Source organism: Glandiceps talaboti, chromosome 16 (assembly GCF_964340395.1).
Source record: "Glandiceps talaboti chromosome 16, keGlaTala1.1, whole genome shotgun sequence".
NCBI classification, from domain to species: domain Eukaryota; kingdom Metazoa; phylum Hemichordata; class Enteropneusta; family Spengelidae; genus Glandiceps; species Glandiceps talaboti.
Genome location: NC_135564.1, coordinates 19,842,849 through 19,865,736, shown reverse-complemented (window position 1 = coordinate 19,865,736; position 22,888 = coordinate 19,842,849). Strand labels below are relative to the sequence as shown.

Here is a 22,888-nt window from a genome sequence, read left to right as displayed (position 1 = left end):
GAGAGAAACAAATTGTTTTATGAAATAGAATGTTGTACATCAGCTATATAATTCAGTGTGCAATAGTTACAGGTACCCTGGTCCTTTATTCACCTACATGAATTCACCATTGTGTGATTACTCCTACTGTACAGTCACACTTACCTACTTCAGATACCATCATGTGTATTAGTTACCAATACAACAAATTTCTAAAATGTACCGGTACATGTGATAGATACACTATAATAGTTCTTTTAAAGAATTTGTATGTACATGTATACCTTGAGATGCTTGTTTATTTTGAATACCTTGGAATGATATGTAGCAACACCACTGACAATTAGAAATGTAATCAATACACACAACATAATTTGACAGCTACAAACACTGTTTAATCAATCTCAAATATGAATACCGATGACTTAATTCAAATAATAAAGTTTTGAATAAAATATGCATTGATATGATATTATATATATATTGACATGTACAATGTATGTAGTCTATTCTTCCATACTAAACAATTACTATTACCATATACAATAACCTACATGACATATATATAGCATAAATCATGCTGTAATGAGATTCACTACTGGTATACAACTGTAGTTTGTCATCTCATTAATCTAATGGATTGTGTACAATACAATGTACCGTACAGCCTACTACTTGATGATTGTATTTCATTAGTCTGTGTGAAACAAATTGACACGTCAAACACTTTGATACACCTCTGTTATAGAACGCACTATGACGTTATTTCCGGATGTCACCTCTTTGTTTGTCATATCGCCATGAGTGCTGGGGGAGGGGAGAGGAACACGTAAGACAAGTGTTACGTTGTGAAAATGGCATGAACGGTGATACAATGAACAAAGAGGTGATATCAGTTAATAACTAATTTATCATATGCCCATGATAAATCTACAGAAGTAGGGACTGGCCACTGCACAAAAATAACTTTTCAGTCTAATTCTTGTACATCACAGTTGTCAGAAAACCAACAATAATATTTATACTATGAAACATGATATCACCAGTAATTAATTATTACATACACATCTATGTAATGTTCAACTTGTTGTAACTATAATCAACTTAATGATGTCACACTTGGAATATGTGCCTTGGGAACAAATTTCAACCAAAAAAACAATGATTCAAATCTTACCATCCATCTAGTATGCCATATGTAAACCTTAGATGAAAATGAGAAAAGTAATTTGTGGTTACTAATGAATACAGTAATTATGTAACAGTCAAAACTCCACTCCTCTCATTTGGTTCTAATCATATACAAGTAGTGACACTGCTGTCATTTGGCATAGTGGGGAGAATTAAATTAATTTACACCAGTTTTCTGGCCTACAATGTACATCATACAAGCACATGTGTATGCTTCATTAAAGTGAAATATTGAAAGCACAATTTTAGACAAAGTTGTAGGTAATAGCCCAATTCAATTACAAGTTGTGAGTCTAGGCTAAAGTACGTGTAATGGTAAATTGTAGGAATTCCCCAACATTTTAGACTAAAAATGTTTGTTTTTTTCACTCCTCTCCTGTAGGTGTATGTGGTATACCATATGGTCCAGAATGTAACAGTCTGGATGAAATGATCAGAGCAGCATCCAGCATGTCTGTGGTTCCTGGTGCAAACTTACAATGCAGTAAATCCAGACAGTGTAATGGACTGACATGTGCCTTAACTTATGATGTAAGAGTTCTAACATAACTATTTACTTTAGTTACACTCCAGACAGTGTACTGGAATGCTGTGTGCCTTTACATATATGGTTAAGCAATAAACCACGGAACGCCTCTCCAAGAAATACATATATTTTCATGAACTGTGGTTCTGGAGAGTCATGACCCATAAGATTCTATTTTCTTTAGTGAAAAGCAAGGTCTCCAAATGGGGGACTAATTCAACTTGATATTGCTCTGAAATTGCCTTAATTTAGGAGATGTGAAACAATAATGTGACTCTCCAGAACCAAATGTTCATGAAACTGTCTTTATTTCCTGGAGTGGCATTCTACTGTTAACTGCATTCTGTTGGTGAAATACAGTACCAAGTACTCCTAGAAAATAGCACAAAAGACACTTGACATAGTCTTCAAAGGAATAAAATCAGGACTATTATAGTAACAACTATTTTATTAACCTGTGTTTAATAAGTCTAAAAAAGACAGTGGGTGTATAAACATGAGTTTACAAATGTACATGAACAGGTGACTGAAATGGTAAAAGTTGCTTTGGGGTCATCAGAAAATTTAACTGAAAGTATGGGAATTCTTGATCGAAATATATTCAGTCATAAAATCTTCAGGTTTCTGACAATTTCCAATACTGGGTACGGTCCACTCAAAGATAAATCTTCATTATAACTCAAGCTGGTGAACACCTACTAGTATTTGATGAACCTTGACATTTGTCATTTTTGTTTGCATTCCAAACCTACATGTAGTGTGGGAACAGTAACATATTGGGCCTTGTGTTCTGGTGTGTAAGGCCAAAAAAATAAAAGGGTTTGTTTCTCGTCCTCGCGCACGTCATCTAAAATCATACGCGTCACAAGTTTTTATTTCATTTTCCCATTTTCACCAACATCTACTTTCAATATTGATGGCGAAACCAAACAGTTTGAGAAGTACAGATAAGAGGCTGTAAAACAAACAGTTTACAATGCATGTAGTTTACTTTCAGAGTTCAATAAATGTTATTAATCGTTCAGGGCAGCTTCAGTGGTAACATCATGTATGTGATAGTGTAATGGTTGATGAGTCAGTATGCTTCCCCAACCAACTTTCCCCACCCCACCCTGCCCCACCCCCTCCCCCAAAAGAAAAAAAATAACCGCATCATTTTTGAAATTTCCCTAGGACGAGAAGCAAACTTTTTTTGTTTTTTTTGGCCTAACAGTATATATCACCCAATTCAAGTTACCTTTCACAGACTGTTTGATACAACCATGCAGAATAAGAAACTACACATGCCAAACTTTAAGATAGTGAGATTGAATGAATACAGTTTCTTGCAATCTTTTGTATGAATGAAATGAACTAAACTGCTAAACAAGCTCTTTTTGTATTTTCGTATACTGTACATTTCATGAAATTATGTTCCAGATGTCCTACATGTATATACCTCCCAGCAACTGATAACAATAGATATTGTCTATCATTGTAATTTTTTCACTATTGTTTTATTTGTACATCGTAGTTTGATAAGCCTCTACATTTTGGTGTTTATTTTATGTGTTATTTCAATCATGCTTTCATTCTTTCAAACTTCATTCTGGTACATCTCTAAAGGCCTATACAGCATTAATATGACATCTTGTTACAAGCTGAATATTAATCAATACAACAATGCCATGTCTGTCTGTATGTCTGTTTGTATGTTTGTATGTATGTATGTATGTATGTATGTATGTATGTATGTATGTATGTATGTATGTATGTATGTATGTATGTATGTATGTATGTATGTATGTATGTATGTATGTATGTATGTATGTATGTATGTATGTATGTATGTATGTATGTATGTATGTAATGTATGTATGTATGTATGTATGTATGTATGTATGTATGTATGTATGTATGTATGTGCATGCATGTATGTATGTATGCATGTATGTATGTATGTATGTATGTATGTATGTATATATGTACGTATGTAATATACAGTATGTATGTATGTATGCATGCATGCACACATGTCTGCCTGTCTGTCTGTCTGTCTGTCTGTCTGCTGGTCTCAGTCTTTATGTCTGTATGTGTCTGAATCTCACTGTATCTGTACATGTATCTGTCTCTGTCATTGTATCTGTGTGTGTCTGAATCTCACAGTGTCTGTTTACATTGTATGTGTTCACACATAAATTTGCTCTCAAGGATGTATACATGTCATCCATAAATAAAGAGGTACAAGACATGACTTTAATATGTACACAATGTACATTTGTATATTTCAGAATCTAAGCAGGTATGTTTACAAGGTGAATAGTGAAGAGATACACACTGAGCAATCAGAACTTTTCATTAGATATTACAAAATTAAACAGACTCAATTCGTTTTGTTTTATTTTCATCACAGGAACAAACAACTATGTTTACTCTGGATATTCACCATTGCGAAGACCCACCCAGCATGTATTTACAAATCTATACATCAGATGGTTCCTTTGACTTTGAGAGAACCATCACTCATAGTGGTACATTTGAGCTGCCAGGTATGTTCCTCATAATTGATGTCATAGACTCTTTCTTAGTCTACTAATTTTGTTAATTGCCATTGATTTGTTTGGACAGAGAAACTAGTTTAAACCAGATTTAAACTGAATACCTTCTGTAAGGGTATAGTCTTGCAATTTCATGATTTATGCAAGAAATTTAGATCTATGTCTGTGATTTTTCAAATCCCAACCAATGAAAGTTAGTTGTCAAAAATGTTGTTCAAATGCCCACCTCCTATTCTCAGCCAAGGAAAGCTTGCCATCCTCGACTTCACTCAGCTTTCGCGATCCCCTACATACCTGAGATATGCACCCCCGTTTTCACGGCAAATAATAAGCGAAATTGAAACCGACATAACATTGCTGCAGCTATAATTATGCATGAGAAAGTTTACATACTTCATGGTAAGCATCATTACAGTTTAACAACTTTAGTACAGTGAAATAATAAAGTATTATTGCCCTACTTCGTCACTGGGTAAAGTGTATGCATTCCTGTTTAGACCGAGTCTGTTTGTCTACTCTACGCATGTAGACTATTTTAATACACTCCTGCATAGCTCTATCAGTGTCGCCGTCAATCAAAATAGAAATATATTTAGCTTTGTTTCTGATATCATTAGCTAATAAATCATTCCCAATTCGTCCAGCAATTGTTCATCTTTGAGCATTTGTGAGTGTTATCACTGGAAGCGGTGTGGTTCTCTGCTGTATAGGTACTCGGACAAACTCATGATTTGTGAAGAGTTGAACTAAAATCTTTAAAATTACTAATGTCAAGGGCAAACCAAAAAAGGGAAAATTGTGTACACTACTCAAGTGAATGGTCGTCCAATGCATTGTTACCTAAAGGAAGTGTCAATCAAAACTAACGTCAACAACGTTCTCACAGTAGCAGTTTTTAAGGCCCCCCCAAAAAAGATTCTGGTCAGTGTGCATCACTTTAAATACCCCGTTTCGATGGTTTTTTGCTCAATGCAGACTGCAGATCCAAGGCAAAACACAAAATAACTATCCCAACATCAATTGCTACTTCAGGGAAGACAACTGCAGAACTAATCATGAACAATTAAAAAAAATCCACATCCTCACACCATATTAGACAACGTTTTCTGACCACAAACAACAACTTTCTTTTCTGTGACCTCGACGTCTAATTACCAAAATATGCCAATGTCTTATTAAAACTTAAAGCTACATCAATAATATTTTTCTGGACAGATGCACTTAGGTATCGCAAATGTATGTACCAAATTATATTGAATTTGAAGTGTGCATTCTTGAGTCAACTGCAGAACTAATCACCACAATTAGAAAAAAAATTGCATCATCACACCGCTTTAGACAACGTTTTCTGACCGCAAACAACAACTTTCTTTTTTGTGGCCTACGCGTCTATTTACCAAAAATATGCCATATGGCATATCTTATCAAAACTAAAAGCTACATCGATAATATTTTCAGGACAGATGTGCTTAGATATCCATTCAAGGATCACAGGAAGGAATACATACACTAGAGATGAAGAATCCAGTGTAACTAACACTTTGTAAGTGGTGGAGATATTTATTAACTGTTAAAAAATTAGAAATTGCAAAAAAAATATGTTACCATTAATGCAACATAATCTCTGTATGTCCATTTTCTGTCTACCTTCACAGATGCTCCAGGATTGGCAAGTTTAGTTCCAGGTGCAATGCATGTGTACATCAAAGTTGACTTTGAGTCAGTATCAAATTATGAAAATATACCAGATAATAACGGTGTCATTATTGGGGTAGGTCAACTTTATGTTTACTATAAGATTATATAAGGGACTTAGTTTCTTGTAAGTCTACATTATTACACCTAGATTTAGAATTAAAGGAAAAGTTCAGTCAGATTTATTCCTGCATAATGTATATATTTATATTAACAAAGTTATTTTCAATGAAATTTTACCGGGCTGTCATTGAGAATGGCCTGACATTTTTAGTCCCTGCTGGACGAAGTCCAGGACAGGGACTTATGGATTAGGTTCCGTCCGTCCGTCCAGAGCCGTTTTCTGGAGATGCCTGGACCAATCTTTTTCAAACTTGGTACAGGGACAACATACATATACACGTCAATTTGTTTCATGATACGATCCAATATGGCTGCCAGGCATTTTGTTTGCGAATTTTCCATGTCCAAAGCCATAACTCAGACATGCTTGAACAGATCTCATTCAAAGTTGGTATTAGCACAGTGTTCTATGACATACATGTGCATATTAATTTTCGTCGTGATACAATCCGACATGTCTGCCTGGCAGTCATTTTGTTCGCGCAGTTTTCATGTTCCTTAAAAACCCAATCATAGCGAGGACTATGTCATTCTCAATGACTTGTCCATTACAGTGTTGTATGGTAACACCACTCAAAGAGATCGTTTTAAACTTAATAGAATAGTTAGGACAGCAGCTAATATCATTGGCAATGAATTCCCATCATTAGAGTTTCTTTTTACAGCCCGTACTACCAGGAAGTCAAAGTCTATCATTAGAGACCTGTCACCCGTTGTTTAGTATGTTACTGTCCGGTACATATGATCTTTTTAAAACCAAAACCAATCATTTCAAAAACAGTTTTTATCCAACAGCTGTTCATATTGTAAATGAGTCATAATGTTGGTGTAGTGTCCTGGTTTTACTGAATATATTCTTTGTTTTAGTAATCTGTAAATATTGTTGTTTGTTTATATCTCGAGTTTTGTGCAGAACCATTACAAATTTCATTGTACAAATACATATCACAAAATAAAGTATTATTATTAGTATTTAGCACAGTGTTCTATGACATGCATGTGCATATCCATTTTCAACATGATACAATCTGATATGGCTGCCTGGCAGCCATTTTGTTTGCGAATTTTCCATGTCCAAAGCCATGACTCAGACATGCTTGAACAGATCTCATTCAAAGTTGGTATTAGCACAGTGTTCTATGACATACATGTGCATATCCATTTTCGTCATGATACAATGTAATATGGCTGCCTGGCAGCCATTTTGTTGGCGCAGTTTTCATGTCCAAAGCCATAACATGCTTGAACAGATCTCATTCAGCTGGAAAATACTCATGACCTAAAGGTTGTCACTACTCATCTAGTAACTCAGTGTGACAAAGCCCCCTTACATGTAGGTCACTTGTGTTTTCCTTGGCAGAATGAAGAAAATTATTGGGGAATGATATAATTATGAAATAATGGCTATTTTGAACATTTTCAAGCATGGCAAAACCAATGATGTAAGCATGAGTTGTTCTGATGTAGAACAACCTTGGAATAATCCAGATATATTATAGTTTTTGTTTGAATGCATTCAATTTGACTTATGTTGGGATGAATATAATGTATTAAATTGTGTTTGTTTACCTAGGTCAAAATCCAAGTTGGAATGAGTGAAGACTTGATAATGTTGGACCAACCATTACTAGACGACCACTTTGTTCCAACCCCACCATGTACTAGTGGACCAAGTTTAGGTAAACACATGTAATTAGTATTGTGTAGTGTGGTGTGGTGTGGTGTGGTGTGATGTGATGTGATGTGGTGTGATGTGATGTGGTGTGATGTAGTGTAGTAAAGTATACTTTAGTTTTGTTTAGTTTATTTGCTGTGAGATAATGTAAAAAAAATACTTATCTAGAGGCAGAAAACAACATACAGAAACAACAAGAAAAATAAATAATTATAAATATATATATAAAAACACTAAACTACAGTATTGAATACAAAGATAATCATGAATTAGTAGTGAATTTACCACAGCTATTAGTAAAAAAATCACCATTCAAACTCTTTATTCTTTTGAAATATACTTTTCAAGATAATGTGTTGATTTTATGTATGGATAATGAGGACAAACTTTAGTTTTTAATTTGTTTTTCTGGATATGTCTGAAGTAGACTGACGAATGCTGCGACTCAAGTCTCTGTATGTTTCCATGTACTTACATAGTCTGATTCCACAACATCACTCTTCTTATACTAATTACAATTGTCATTTTATTAGATCCTCGCCTCAAAGAAGTACAGTGTAGACAGATGTCAGAGGTCATCCAAGGATTGCCCAATCAGTATGATTTTGACTGTTTCAAAAGTGCTGACTGTATGGGTATAGACTGTACAGGGACGATTGAGGTAAATCATACAATTAGGGTGGGTTTTTTGTGTAATGAGTAACACTTTGAAATCTAAGTTTATGAGGACCCATTTATAGCTAAAATGATGTTGGTTTGGTGTTTCACTCATGTAACATGACATTTTTTACGCACACTTAGACAACTTCTAATGCAAAAGAAACAATTACATATAGGTGCCATGCACAGTGGGGATGTAATATAACTGACATGATATGACCTTTCAATACAGCATTGGCAAGATAAGTGTGGCAGTTGAAAATTATTGCCTGATATAATGTGTGTGGTTATTAGAAACTTAACAGGGTACTCACTACAATCAACGAGAAGGGGTTTCTTTATTTGCATAGACATAAAAACAGAGAGCAAACATAACACTTAGCTTGCAGGTGCTGTAGAAGATAGTTTTATTTTTTATTTTAATATTTGTATTATTTTTCAAGAACAGAATTGACAGAAAGTTACATGGCATATTGAGAGAAAGGGCTTAGAAAGTTGTGTAGATGGTAAATAAGATCTCTCTGGAATCGGCTACCAGTTTCACTCCGTCTTAGCGTAAATATTGATGTTTTTAAATCAAATCTTAAGACACACCTTTTTATTGAATGAAAGTATTTTATTGATGGTTTTTTAATTCTTTTTACAAAGTTGTGTGAAGCGCTTTGAGATGTTTTGTTTTACATGTAAAGCGTTTTTAAAGAAATAAATATTATTATTATTATTATTAGATGATAGTGTGTTTAATAGTGGCACATTGATAGGTTGCTGGAATCCAATACACATAACATGTAACTATACATATTTATATTTCTGAGTCTACTTAATATTTGTAAAGACTAATTATAGTATTAAGTTTACTAACCAGCTGTTACAGTAGATCTTATTTACCATAGGCATGACCACAGTGGCTAAGTGATCAGTTATTTGTAACGTTTTTAGTATTACAAAAAATATTTTGTAAATCCAAATTTTTTGTCATTTTCTCTGCATTGCAAAGCTTTAGATATGTTTGTGTTTGCAAGACTTTTATTAGTTTTTCTAATTTTTTTTTTGCTTTTATTGAACGTATATAGTTATAACTTGTTCACATATTACAACGTTATTGCTCCCCCCTGTGACCATATTACAGAGTATCCCAGTCAGTACACATATTGAGATAGATAACTGTGATGAACCTGTGTCCCTGACAGCCTATCTTAGTAGCGAGACATTGGATGTGAATTGGACGCATACTTTCACACACAGTGGTGTGGCACAAATTGATGGTAAGTCTGTTTAACTTATTTCATGGCAGTAGTATCATTTTTTTTCTTCCGTAAGGAAGAGATGTATTAGTGTGTGTGTGTGTGTCTGTCTGTCTGTCTGTCTGTCTGTCTGTCTGTCTAAAGAAGGTTTGCATTGATTGGTGAAAGTGTAGCCCTTCCAAGAAGAATCCCACTGATTAGCCAATGTGAAGCTCTTTGAGGGTTCCCATTGCTTGGAAAGCAAATACAACTACTCTTTATTTTTGTCATCATTAACTGCCAATGTTTGAATCCCACAGACCCTATAGTACTACTATAATAAAGATTTGACTTGATCATTCTTTTTCTTCCTTGCCAATGCCATGCCACACCCTGAAATGCCATAACATGCCATGCCTTGCTCTGAAATGCCATATCATACCATACCATGTCAGTGCCATGCCGTTACAAGTCTCCAAATGGAAATTCGTATGTGTTGATTGTATACCACAGTATTCAATTTTACTTTGTTCCAAACACAACAGTCCAAAATTTCAGGTAAACTTTTCAAGTTATGCTTGGAACAAAAGTTAAATTGAATACTGTAGTTACAAGTATTGTTCAGACATGAAAGGAAATGTTACAGCCATACACTTATGTACTTTTTATTTTCTCTTTCATTGTGTCCAGGTATTGACTATGAAGTGATGGGTTTTCCTGTTCTTATCCAGATAGAGGTAGACATGCAACCCCCGAAAGATGGATACATGTTAACTTCTGTAAGTAACTTACCAAACTTAGATACTGAATTCAAAGGATATCACAACACATCTGAAGGTTTAAAAAAGTTTAGGGTAGGCAGTGAAAAATTAGATGGGATCGGGTAACCGGAACCAAACAATTATTTTATTAGACCTAATAAAGCCAATGTCCATTCAGTAGCTTATATCAACATGTAGCAAAACACAATAATTTGAATGCATTGTCAATCTTACATGTAGTAAGGTGAAACCTCCTTGCTGCTGTCCTAATTGTGTACTGTGTGTCTTTGTGTCTGTAGATAACATACCAAGGCTGTGCTGACTCAGGGTTTGGAGTAGTGTGCCCAGACTACTTGAAAATAAAAATGATGAACAATACACTCTTACCCATACCACCATGTCGTAAGTACAAAAAACAGTATTTATTTCATGTTTATTGTATCTTTATTGTTTATATACCACTAACAAGGTTATGTTTAACCCACGATGTCAGAGAAACAAACATTGAAAGTTATATTCAAATATAAAAATCATGTCTTTATCAAAGCAAAGGACTTTAAAGTAATTATGATGTCATCATTTGAGGTTTTCCCATAAACCCTTGCAGGGAATCCCAAAAAAAATGTCTTAGCACATGTCTAGTGCAGCAGAGCATCTTGCCAAGAGTTCAAATTTGAATAAGTTGTTATATTATCACACAAAATCATCAGGTAGTTTGATAGCAGAGATGAATACATTCAAGCATACAAAAACTAATCTGATTGGACTTCTCCTTTAACTAAGTGTTAATATACTTCTTTTTCAGACCCTCCCGAGCATGTGACTATCCCACCACCACCAACAGATGGAGAGAGACCCCACTTCTCAACTCCTCCAACGCCAGCTGTTCATTCGGAATGCCAGGCTTTAGATGATATGATACGTCAACTATCTAGACAAAGTGAAGATGGTCACATGATGTCTTGTCGTAGAAATGATAACTGTACTGGTTTCAACTGTTCAGCGGTATACATGGTAAATAACTTACATTGTGGCATCTATGTACAGTTACCATCTCACTTAGTTCTTAACTTGATTGATATATCCACATGGAACAGCAGATATATATTATGCAAATATCTGCACTAATATTTTTATTCTAATTAGTCCCCTGGAAAGGAGGGGGGGGGGGGGGGGGGGGGGGGGCTACTACAATGGGCTCCATCTATGCGTCCGTTCATTCATAATATGTCATTTCTCAGACATGCAATATCTGATTACTTTCAAACCTGACACAGAGATGACATATCATATGGGATATAGGCTTGTCACTTTATTTTTTGATGTATGCAAATTTGACTGAATGGAAGCCATATTTGTAGTTAAATATCAACATTTGTGTATAACTCAAAAACTGTAATACACAGACACTCCAGTCAACCTCATAATATCAGATGCAAGCTATCTTTTGACACCTTGACCTTTGACCTTGATCTTCAGGGTCAATTATCAAAATCAAGCCAATTTCTGCCAATCACAGACACATTGTTACCAGTATTTACATATTGCCAATTTTTTTTAAATCATGTGTACAGTAAACTGAAGAAAATAACTATACACAAAGCATTATTTTGGTGCTCATATCACTTTTACTGAATGGCAGCCATATTTGTAGTAAAAACTGACAATATTACTGCATGACTCAAAAACTCTATTACACAGAGACTCCATTCTAGAGTCTAACCCTATATAATCACATTCAAGTTTTTCTTGTGTGACAGTGACTTTTCACCTGCACCTTGACCTGCAGGGTAGACCATCAACATTAAGCCATTACTTACATACTGTAGACACTTTATAGCAGTTATGTGTGGCTAACACTTTGTAGCAGTTATGTGTGGCTAACACTTTGTAGCAGTTATGTGTGGCTAACACTTTGTAGTAGTTATGTGTGGCTAACACTTTGTAGTAGTTATGTGTGGCTAATTTGTATGGCTAAGAAACATACGCATCCATTGGTTTTAGTACTCATCACTTTTTACTCACTAGCAGCCATATTTGTTGTGAATAATCATGATTTACCACACAACTCAAAAAAATTTGATACATAGAAACTACATTCAAGAGTCTACCCCATATTACCAGGTTTAAACTTTCCTTTAAGACATTGACCTTTGGTTTTGACCTAGATCTTCAGGTTCAATTACCGAAATTAAACACTTTCCTGCATTATCACAAACACTTTGAATGACAGTAGTATTTATTTGTTGCCACCAATTTAAAAAAAAATAATACCTCCATTCAGTCGCATAGAAATCACAAATTTGAATGGAATCTGTCTTCTCCGAAGATTTATTCCCTTTCTTTGTTTTCACTACTTTTATGTTCAATAAAGATGACACTTTAGATATTGAATACACATTTATTTCCCAATGTTTGTCTTTGGCTGCCCACTGAAACTTTTCAAGGGCCGAAAACTCAAGATCTTGAAATACCTTCAGCACAACCACTTTTTGCCGCCCAAACCATTGTGGACTCAGACAATACCATTCATAACTTACTTGAACAGCTTATAATATAAGCTATTCTTCAGATCTAATTTAATGGTGTACAGGTTTCCTTGGAAGATAAATTCCACAAACTAGTGAAAAGTTACTTGTTACAATGCGAGTTCCATTTCAAGTTTTGATGAAGTCACCCGTATAGCTCATAATCTCTTCCTTTGACCTCAGTGTGTCATGAAATGAGTCAAAGTATAGTGGAGACACATCAGGGTATTTGCATGAACGTTTGCAGTGTTCTCTGCACCCATACTTTCATGAGTGTAGCAAGTGAAAGTGCAACAGAAAACACTGCAAGCACAAATGCAAATATTCCTGAGTACCCACACTGGAAATCACATGGAATGGTTTCTCTTATAATTACATTATGTTTATCCGAAAAAGCAAATTTCATAAAAAATGTCACTGTGCAATCACAAACTTTCATGTACAACAAAAGACTGTGCCCTCATTTCATGGAGGTATGCAATAATGTTTTTGGTATGGCACTATAGTGCAAATACCACTAATGTGCAGATGCACAGATGCAAATTATCTATGATACATAATACATATCATGTAATAATTGTTATGATGCCTTTCAATTTTCTTAACTTTGTTGTGTTTTTTTTTTTTGGTGTGTTTTTGTTCACAGGGAGATGATTTCCAGATGTACTTTGGAATACATCACTGCCAGCATCCAGTTGAGATTGTTGTTGCTTTGAGTAGTCATACTAAAGATATTCACTGGCAACAAACTTTCACTGATGGTAAAACAGTGCCTATAGATGGTAAGCCACTTTATATAAATATTGCCACAGGTGATCTGTATGGCTGTGTATGTGTGTGCCACAGTGGCACAACTGTGTGTGTCTTTGTGTTTGTATATATATATGTTTATCTATCACATAAATACGTGCATATCTTCTACTGTATGACGTCAAACAGGGGTGATTTCAGAGCATATCACCCCTGTTCTACCGAACTTTTTTTTTCTCCGTACTGTTAATGTTTGAGTGTTCGATTTTCAATCAAGCTCAGATCTCCGAACTTACACAGCCCGAGAAAATATGATTAAAATGACGGCACAAAAGTCGTATTCAGACAATTCTACTTACATTTTAAACTAAATTCGATATTACATGTACATCACAAGGTAATTTTGGTTGAGAAACCACACAACAGTATGACCTGTACCATACATATATGTAAGCTTGACCTCGCAACAGGTCATGCGATTATGTAATTTGCATAGCCATCGGGCACCATTTTTTAATACGCGATGAAGAATATAGTGCGATGAAATGATGCAGTATTCGTAAAATACGATTTAAAATTTTAGAAAAATACGGGGAAATACTTAGTTATGTGATAAATATATAATTCGTATGATTCCGCGGACTACAAATTCTCGCCTACCGGCTTGAATTTGTAGTAGTCCGCTGAATCATACATAGCATTATGACGTAAAACTAACATTGATTTCATGGAATTATATAAATATGTACCTGTATATATATATATATATATATATATATATATGTATGTATGTATGTGGCTATATTAGTGTGTGAAACTAAGGGAAAATGACAAGTCATTTTACATTTACCCTTGTTTCAGGATTAACTGAAGAAGTGATGCCTTTTGGGAACATTCAGGTGTATCTGAAGATGGATATTGCAAAAGATGGTTATGATATCATTGTTAGTTTGACCCTAAAGTTTGGACTAAAGACAGCTGGTACTATAAGTTATTTACCAGGAATTGACTTTCCATTGGTAGAGAATGAACGCATTCCTGTCCCTACATGTGATGGATCAACACGACCTCCACCACCAGCACACCAAGGTTTGTGTATTACACATACCAGTACATCATATCATGGTAAATTCTGTCTTTCTGTCTGTCTGTCTGTCTGTCTGTCTGTCTGTCTGTCTGTCTGTCTGTCTGCCTTGTGCATGATGCAAGTGATTTTAATATTTTGTTCTACCTCTCCAACTACTCGGGATGAAATTGGTTATGATTCTCAAAGGGGTAAGTCTGTAAGTTGTGAGTGTGTCATACTTACATAAGTGGCCCTAGCAACCATGACCACGCCCTTAACAACAGTCAACACATAATAACACCATGGATTGGTAAATGTTCAAAAAATGTATGCAAATATGCCTAGTAACAAGATCACGCCTATGGCAACAGTTAAACAGTGGTGTATATTACAGATAATAACACCATGGATAGGTAAATCTTCAAAAGATGCATGTCGATATGCTAAGCAACAAGACCACACCCATAATAACAGTTAAATGATGGTGTATATTGCTGATAATAACACAATGGATGTGTAGGGATGGAAAAAATCTTCAAAAAATGTATGGAAATATGCCTAGTAACAAGATCATTATAATCATAGGAGAAAATTAAAAATTACCTTCAACAGTTGTGCTACAATACCATTGTCACTTTTATTTCAATATCAGTACTCCTTATGTACTGGAATTATTGAACCAATAGTTGCCTATGAAGTGGGTCCTTCAAGAGCACAGACATTTGTCATGTATAGTGAGGGTGTTCAAGTGATTACAAAGCATCATACATAGTTTGGGTGTTCAAGTGTATAAGCATCTGTCACATATAGTTTGGGTGTTCTAGTGAATAGGCATATGTCAATCCATTCCAATCAGGTACTGGCAAACCAGGTGGTAAACCAGGGAAACCAGGTGGTAAACCAGACAATAGGAAAGTACAAACTACAGTTCCAACAGGTAATGATCCATCTGGACAGCATGATGCTGGCAAGGCGTCCAGTTCAGAACATACAGGTAAATTTAATAGATACATTGCTATCAGATTGAAAATTCCTGCTTATTTAGCCAAGAGTTCAAATAGAAGAAAAGTGTTTTGTAATGCATGTACTGTTTTAAGACAAAACAACTACTCCCCAAACTGTAAATATGCCAAATTCAACGTGCCAGTTGGAATCTGGAAGACATCTTTGACCACTTTTGGAAACTACAAAATTGATATAGTTATGGGTGTTCAAGGTAATAAGCACTGTGAAATGAAAAGTAAATCCGCATTCAACCATAACCTCACCTTTGAAAATTTCACTTTTTCATTAACAAGTGGGAGAAATTACCAGAGCTCGCCATGAAGCTACCTACATTAAAACTAAAAATGCATCGTTTGTCTAAATGTTTATGCAAAAAAATCATATACATAAAAGTTTTCATTTGGAAACAGACTTTGATTATTAAAATTTTTGGCAGACACACTTATGGCTGTATTATGTTAAATGTCTTTTCAGCCCTGGTATGTGCGTTTGTACTTTCAGATCAAAATATTATATGTTTTCTTTACAGTGGGTATATTACATGTACTATCTGATCATCATATGCAATGCCTGTACTGGGGTTGTAATATAACACAACCCCCATAATGCATGAGGTCAAGGGTATCTGCGTGAGTGCTTGCAGTGTTCTCTGCAGCAGTACTTTCACAAGTGTAGCGAGTGAAAGTGCAGCCGAAAATACTGAAAGCATGAGTGCAAATACCCCTGAGTACCTACACTGACATTCTCACAGCATGGGATTGTGAGTACCCGCACTGACACTCTCACAGCATGGGATTCTGTAATTAGTATATGTTTATCCAATAGAACAAATTTCCATAAAAATGTAGAATGAACAGTTGTGTCTACATTTGCATATCATTTGCATGGAGGTATGCAATAATGTTTTTGGTATGGTGCTGCCACAAGTACACATGTGCATCGGAGCAAGTAAATGCAATCTCTGGTACATATGTAATAATGTGGACAATTTAATATGTCATACTAATGGAAGTGAATATCATTCTATTTCAGTACCCATTGCTGTAGGTGTGGTTGTATCTCTAGTGGCACTGGGTGCAATAATTGTGGTGTTCTTCGTGTTGCGTCGTTATCAGTGCATGAAGGCTGGAGATGCCACAATCATCATGGACAACAAAACTCAATCGTCAACCATTATCTAGAGTTCCAACTGATACGTTTCAGTTTTAGCCAACTGAGTACCAGATATGTGACCTTTAACCCTTAAGCATATGTGACCCTTAACCCTTTCAGTATCATGTAACCTTTAACTCTTTGTATCAGAAATATATGAACTTTATCCCTGGAGTATTGTCTGCATGACCTTTAACCCCAGCAGACAAAGAACTAAAGTCTTATTGTTGTTAATTTGTTGTCAGTATCATAACTTTTTTTTGTTTTTTGACAACAATTACCAACAAAGATTATCTTCAATAAAAAAATCACCTTGAATTTTGCCCAAAAGTTACATTAAAACAAAATTTTGTGTTAAAATTATTTGTTCTTGGTACAGAAAGGGTTGCACTGTGTCACATATTTGTCGAAATGATGTACTTTTGCTTGCCATGGTAAACAAACTTGTTGTTTACAAGAGGACATCATAATGTCATTTAACTCAGTACTTATTATAACTTGTCAATCAGTTCAGTTAAATAGATAGAATTATTGTCTAATGAACCAAGGTTTTAGACTCAAATAATTACAAGGGGGAACACTGATCAACTTTACAGTTTACTATTCTCGTGACCAAAGCACAAATTTTACCCAAGTATGCTAAATGTATTACTGGCAGTACAGGCTAATAGTCCTAATTTTACTCTCTGTTATGATTACTAAGGCTAGGTTTTGAATGATTAGTTGAAAGACTGACATTCTTTCTCAATTTAATTTTGTATTAAGTTCTGTGTTTATCTGTATTCTACCTACATTACTGCATTAATGTCATGGTTAGAGTGGTCAACTTGGAATCTGCAGGTTGCAGGTTTGAGCTCCATCGTTGCCATTTGTTTCTGACTGACTAAAGTCCAAGATTTGAACCATGACTGTGCGTCAGTCAACCCAGCTGTATAATTTGTGGCCTAGTAGGATAGAGGTTGCAATGTGAATGCTTTAATCCTATGTGCTTATAAAGGCTGCTCCCCAGGGAGTTGAGGAAGTATAAAGGGCTGTTGTGCCGATATAGATCCGAGCCAGGGGTAATAATTGTAAAGTGTTTTGAGCACAAAGTGGAAAACCGCTATATAAAAAAACTAACTAATGTGTCATTTCATCTCATCAAAAAAAAAAAGAAGAAATGTGCCTTGATTTTTTGTTACTGTTAATATTTCAGATCACCAAATATCTGACATCAGATATTTTATCTTGTTACAATCTATCATACAAAGCACAAGTTAGAATTTAGGGGTCTAAATTCACTTACTTTGCATGCATGAAAGGTTAGCAAGTTGATTACATGCATGGTGAGAGAGCTCTTATTGGCTGTCTTTCATATTCTCAAATTTTGATTCAACCAATCATCCAAGTTTTTATGAGCATGCTCAGTGATGGAAACCACAAGGAAGATTGCACAATTATAGTGTTTACTTTAGCAAAATGTTATCCTTTTGCTTCAAGAAGACTGAGCTACAAGAACAAACTGTATAGGTGATGGCTCTTCAGAACAAAATTTCTAAACAAGTAGAAATTAGTGAACCAAAAAAATAAGGTTTTTACTTTTCTTGCCATTATTGTTTTGAACATAGATGAACCATATCAGTATGAAAAAAGAAACACGTTTAGGTCAAAATCTTTGTATATAGCAAAGTTGGATTTAGAAAGAGTGTGAATGGGAAAATTATGAAGACAATTCTTCAGACATTGATACATAAATGTACAATCTAACCTGGCATTCACACAGATCGTCTGCTAACTCTGGTTGTACATTTGTATTATGACTTGCTTATGGTTCATGTATGAAATACATGTACTGCAACATAGAGAACTGCAACTCCTACTTTAGAACTATTACATATTAATAAACTATCCCAGATACTACAGTGGTAACTGCAACTTCTACTTTAGAACTATTACATATTAATAAACTATCCCAGATACTACAGTGGTGGCTGCAACTTCTACTTTAGAACTATTACATATTAATAAACTATCCCAGATACTACAGTGGTGACATCAGTTTTGACAAACTAAGGCAGATACAACTTTTTGTGTCCTTATGGTAGATTACATTAGTAAAGTTTGTGAGTGGCACCTTAGTGATGCAGATATAATGACATTGATTTAGATAATGTATACATTGGAAATCAAAGAAAATGTACAGTTTATTCTGTAAAAATAAAATGACTCACAAGTGCCACTACTTGAAAGAAACTTGCACAAGCTATCAGAAATGCAAGGTGCAATTACTATCGTCCATTGATACAGTCCATGTCGATTAGTCTTGGTTTGTCAAAACTAATCTTGTCGGCTGTTGTTTTTTTGAAATTTTCCTGAGGTCACAGACGTAGGAAATTCATCACCAATGCACAATTTTCAAATGCTTAAAAAAAATCACATCATTGTTATTCTTCACAACTTTGATAGTTTTGTCAGTGCAAATATTTTCCTTGTATATGGAGAGTTTTATACTTAATATTTTAAACTAGTTTACTTTGAATGAGGCTGTAGAAAGTGAGAGAGAAAAAGGGAACAAATATGTCAAACTTATAGTCAGTGCTTCACTCTTGTGTCTTTTAGTACAACTTTGTTGTCAGCAAGAGTTTCGGTATCTTTCTTTATTAAAGAAGTTTGGTGTTTTTTTGATGGTTTACTACATTTACATTACATAAAGTTACCTGCTATTTGTTTGATCACATATATTTGAAATGAGAAGTACTGTCCTCACAATAGTGCTTCAAATCAAACATATTCTTAGTCAGTGTATTTACAGACATATCATTTTGTGAACGTATCTGTGATGTATATAGTAATATATATTTAATTGGAATATTAGACTAGGCCACACAGGTGTGGCTCATAATTAGAATATTAGACTAGGCCACACAGGTGCCCACACAGGCTAGATTTCTACTGTTTCACTGAAGGTATCAGAAAATCTGTAAATTTTAGATCTACAATATACCAAGTGCAAATGTAAAGTGAACAGGTTGAATTTAAAGGTAGGCTTACCAGATTTATATGAGGACGGGCTGAATTTAATAAAACACTTACCAAATTTAAAGTGAACAGGCTGAATTTAAATGTATGCTTGCTGAAAATCAAATGAAAATTGGATAAAGTTATATGTATATGCTTAGCAAAATGCAAACTTAAGAGAAATGACTTTGATAGTGCAGACCTGTACTAAATGAGTGTATATGATGATGCATTAATGAAATTTTGACCAAATGTATATCAAAGAAATGTCCATGGAATGTAAGTAATAGAATGAATGTAAATATTCTGAATTTTAAAAAAAATACAAGAATATTCACTAAATTTAAGAATGTATTAAAATCTATTGGGTCAGTACTGAGAAAAATAATAAATGAAATATAAAATGAATTAAATGGTTTTATGTGACCTGCCATCGTTATATATGTAAACTGAAGATTTCAGTTTTTTCCATGAATACTTTATTGATTGTAATCAACATGTTACCATGACAACTTGATAATTCATGTAAGAGAAAGCAGACTTTTCTTGAGTACAAAGAAGGCAGAACTGTGCATAGTAAGTTGTGTGGTTATGCAGCGTAACAAATGTGAATTTCGATTCTGCCAAATGTTTAGCCTTCATTATGATATTTTGTTTTTGTATATCCAGGTCATATTTGCTTAAGCTTTGTTTGTCTTTTCACAGATTTTATCCATTAAGATTTAAGTACTGTAATTTTAAGATATAGTTTTGCTTCTGTTTATAAATTTTATTAGTGTTTTTGTCTTGCTAATATTTTGCATAGTTTGGGTAATCGTTTGATTTTGTTCATGTGGTACTTAAGGCTGGAGTAAGGTATTAGTCATAGGATGTCATCATCACAACCATTGTTGTTGTTGTTGTTGTTGTTGTTGTATTCATCGTCATCATCATAATTATCACAGTGCTCCTCCTCCTCCTCCTCCTCCTCATCATCATCATCATCATCCTAATTATCATTGTCATAGTCACTGTTATAATCACCCACCACCATAACCATCATCTTCATTACTATCATCATCACCACCCCACCATTATAATCACCTACTACCGCCATCATCTTCATCATTATCACCACCATTACCAACACCATCATCACCACTACCACCACCACCACCATCACCACCACCATCATCATCATCATCATCATCATCATCACCACCACCACCACCATCATCATCATCATCATCATCATCATCATCATCATCATCTTCATTATCATCATCATCATCATCACCACCACCATCATTACTACCATCATCACCACCACCATCATCATCATCATCTTCATCATCATCTTTATCATCATCATCATCATCATCATCATCATCATCATCACTATCATTTGACTGATCATACTTAACTGCTATTCCATGTTTTTACTACAAGCTACCTTGCTCCAACTGCCACAAGAAATGTACAAAAATCCAAAGCTATGCAAACTTTTCCAATCACTTTAAATATTCAAATTATATCTTTTGGTAAAAATCAAGGTTTGTAATAGTGTAAATTAAACTTTATGAAGCTGCATGTTAATTTGACAAGTATTAAATTATGGTGAAGGGATTTATCAATTAATTATTAATGTTTGATTGTTTGTTTGTTTGTTTGTTTGTTTGTTTGTTTGTTTGTTTAAAAATATAGCGTTACATTTAATGTCATTTACAGTTATAGATATATATATACTCACTTTAGGGTCAACTTATGATGTTGTGAATATTCAGTGTTAAGATTATTAATGTTTTGTTCTGTTGCACCAAGCAATGTAGAAAACACTAAAATAAAAAAAACTTTATTTGTTTCAACTTGTTCTAATAATATTGAGTGTGAATAAAGACTTTGTAAAAAAAATATGGAATGAATGAAATCCTTTTCTCTCATCACATTTTGAACCTTTGAAGTGTTTTTGTCACCAATATTCCACCATATGCAACAGTTCCCATGTGCAATAGGCCTTTTCCAAAATTTGCCATGGTGGCACTGTACTTCCTGCCTGTCTGTACCTTGGGGGTATACATGGTATAGGTTACTTTGTTAATCATAGAGCACTGCTGCTTTCCTTGCTGTCTGAACAATACGAAAAACTTCCCTGATTTACACTTCTACAGGATACTAAGGGACAAAGTGCATAAGTAATGGTACTATGAGGTGATGATACCCTGGGCCCAATTTGAGTGAGGATGCTGTATTCGTAATTTCCTGTTTGCAGTCTGGAATGGCTAATAAGTCTTTACATTTACATTTTCTCTAGACACTTGTGGTTTATATGATTTATATTCTGTCCTGATGTACTACTGTGGAAACCAAGCTTTCAGCACTCTAAGATAGACCCAGACTAGCACTGTAAGTGTTCGATGTAGTAGCTTACACAAGTGGGTTAAAGCAGTGCTTTTGTTGTACACTGGAAGTCTCCCCCAAAACGTACACTGCTGGATCATGGAAGTCATCAGAAATGTCACTCTACTATGAGTACAGTTATTTAAAAACTAAAATCCATTCAATATGTCAACAATATATTTAGTTTGGGTCTATCTTAGTATGCTGAAGCCTAGCTTTCCACTGTCTAAGTACATATTTGTAGACACTTCTGGGAACACAATTAGTTTGTCACATGGATTACATTGCAGATACGACGCATATTATATACACACCAGTGAGAATTGTGTACAAGCGGTAAGAGGAATGTCACATGTAAAGAGACCAATGTAGTCCAAATTATTGAATTTGAGTTTGGATAGCCGCAATAATATTTTACTTCATCTATGGGGATCTATGAGGTCAATATACATGTAGAAGGTATATTTAGATATGTTCTCATCATTCTGTGTATATACATATAGTAATGCAGGTGTAGTGTTTGGGGCAGGTGTCATGGTGTCCTAGACTCTTTCACCACTCAGATAGGTCACACGTCCTTGGGGGCATCGGCCACCGTGCACTAAAAAAAGGCCTGCTTTGTATGTACCGATATCTACCGTATA

The 22,888-nt window shown here is 34.8% G+C and overlaps 1 protein-coding gene across 1 annotated transcript in view; it reads left to right on the top strand.

The window, feature by feature from the left end:
* The window catches only part of LOC144447509 (uncharacterized), a 28,045-nt gene extending 6,387 nt beyond the window's left edge, over window positions 1–21,658 (top strand). Inside the window, exons 2-14 of the mRNA XM_078137553.1 lie at window positions 1,553–1,701; window positions 4,089–4,224; window positions 5,889–6,004; window positions 7,625–7,730; window positions 8,260–8,387; window positions 9,516–9,651; window positions 10,300–10,388; window positions 10,670–10,772; window positions 11,176–11,384; window positions 13,545–13,680; window positions 14,510–14,737; window positions 15,571–15,708; window positions 16,752–21,658. Coding sequence (XP_077993679.1) covers window positions 1,553–1,701; window positions 4,089–4,224; window positions 5,889–6,004; window positions 7,625–7,730; window positions 8,260–8,387; window positions 9,516–9,651; window positions 10,300–10,388; window positions 10,670–10,772; window positions 11,176–11,384; window positions 13,545–13,680; window positions 14,510–14,737; window positions 15,571–15,708; window positions 16,752–16,900 — 1,823 coding nt within the window. The 3' untranslated portion in view covers window positions 16,901–21,658. The remainder of the gene's footprint in view (window positions 1–1,552; window positions 1,702–4,088; window positions 4,225–5,888; window positions 6,005–7,624; window positions 7,731–8,259; window positions 8,388–9,515; window positions 9,652–10,299; window positions 10,389–10,669; window positions 10,773–11,175; window positions 11,385–13,544; window positions 13,681–14,509; window positions 14,738–15,570; window positions 15,709–16,751) is intronic.
* The last annotated feature ends 1,230 nt before the right edge of the window (window positions 21,659–22,888 follow it).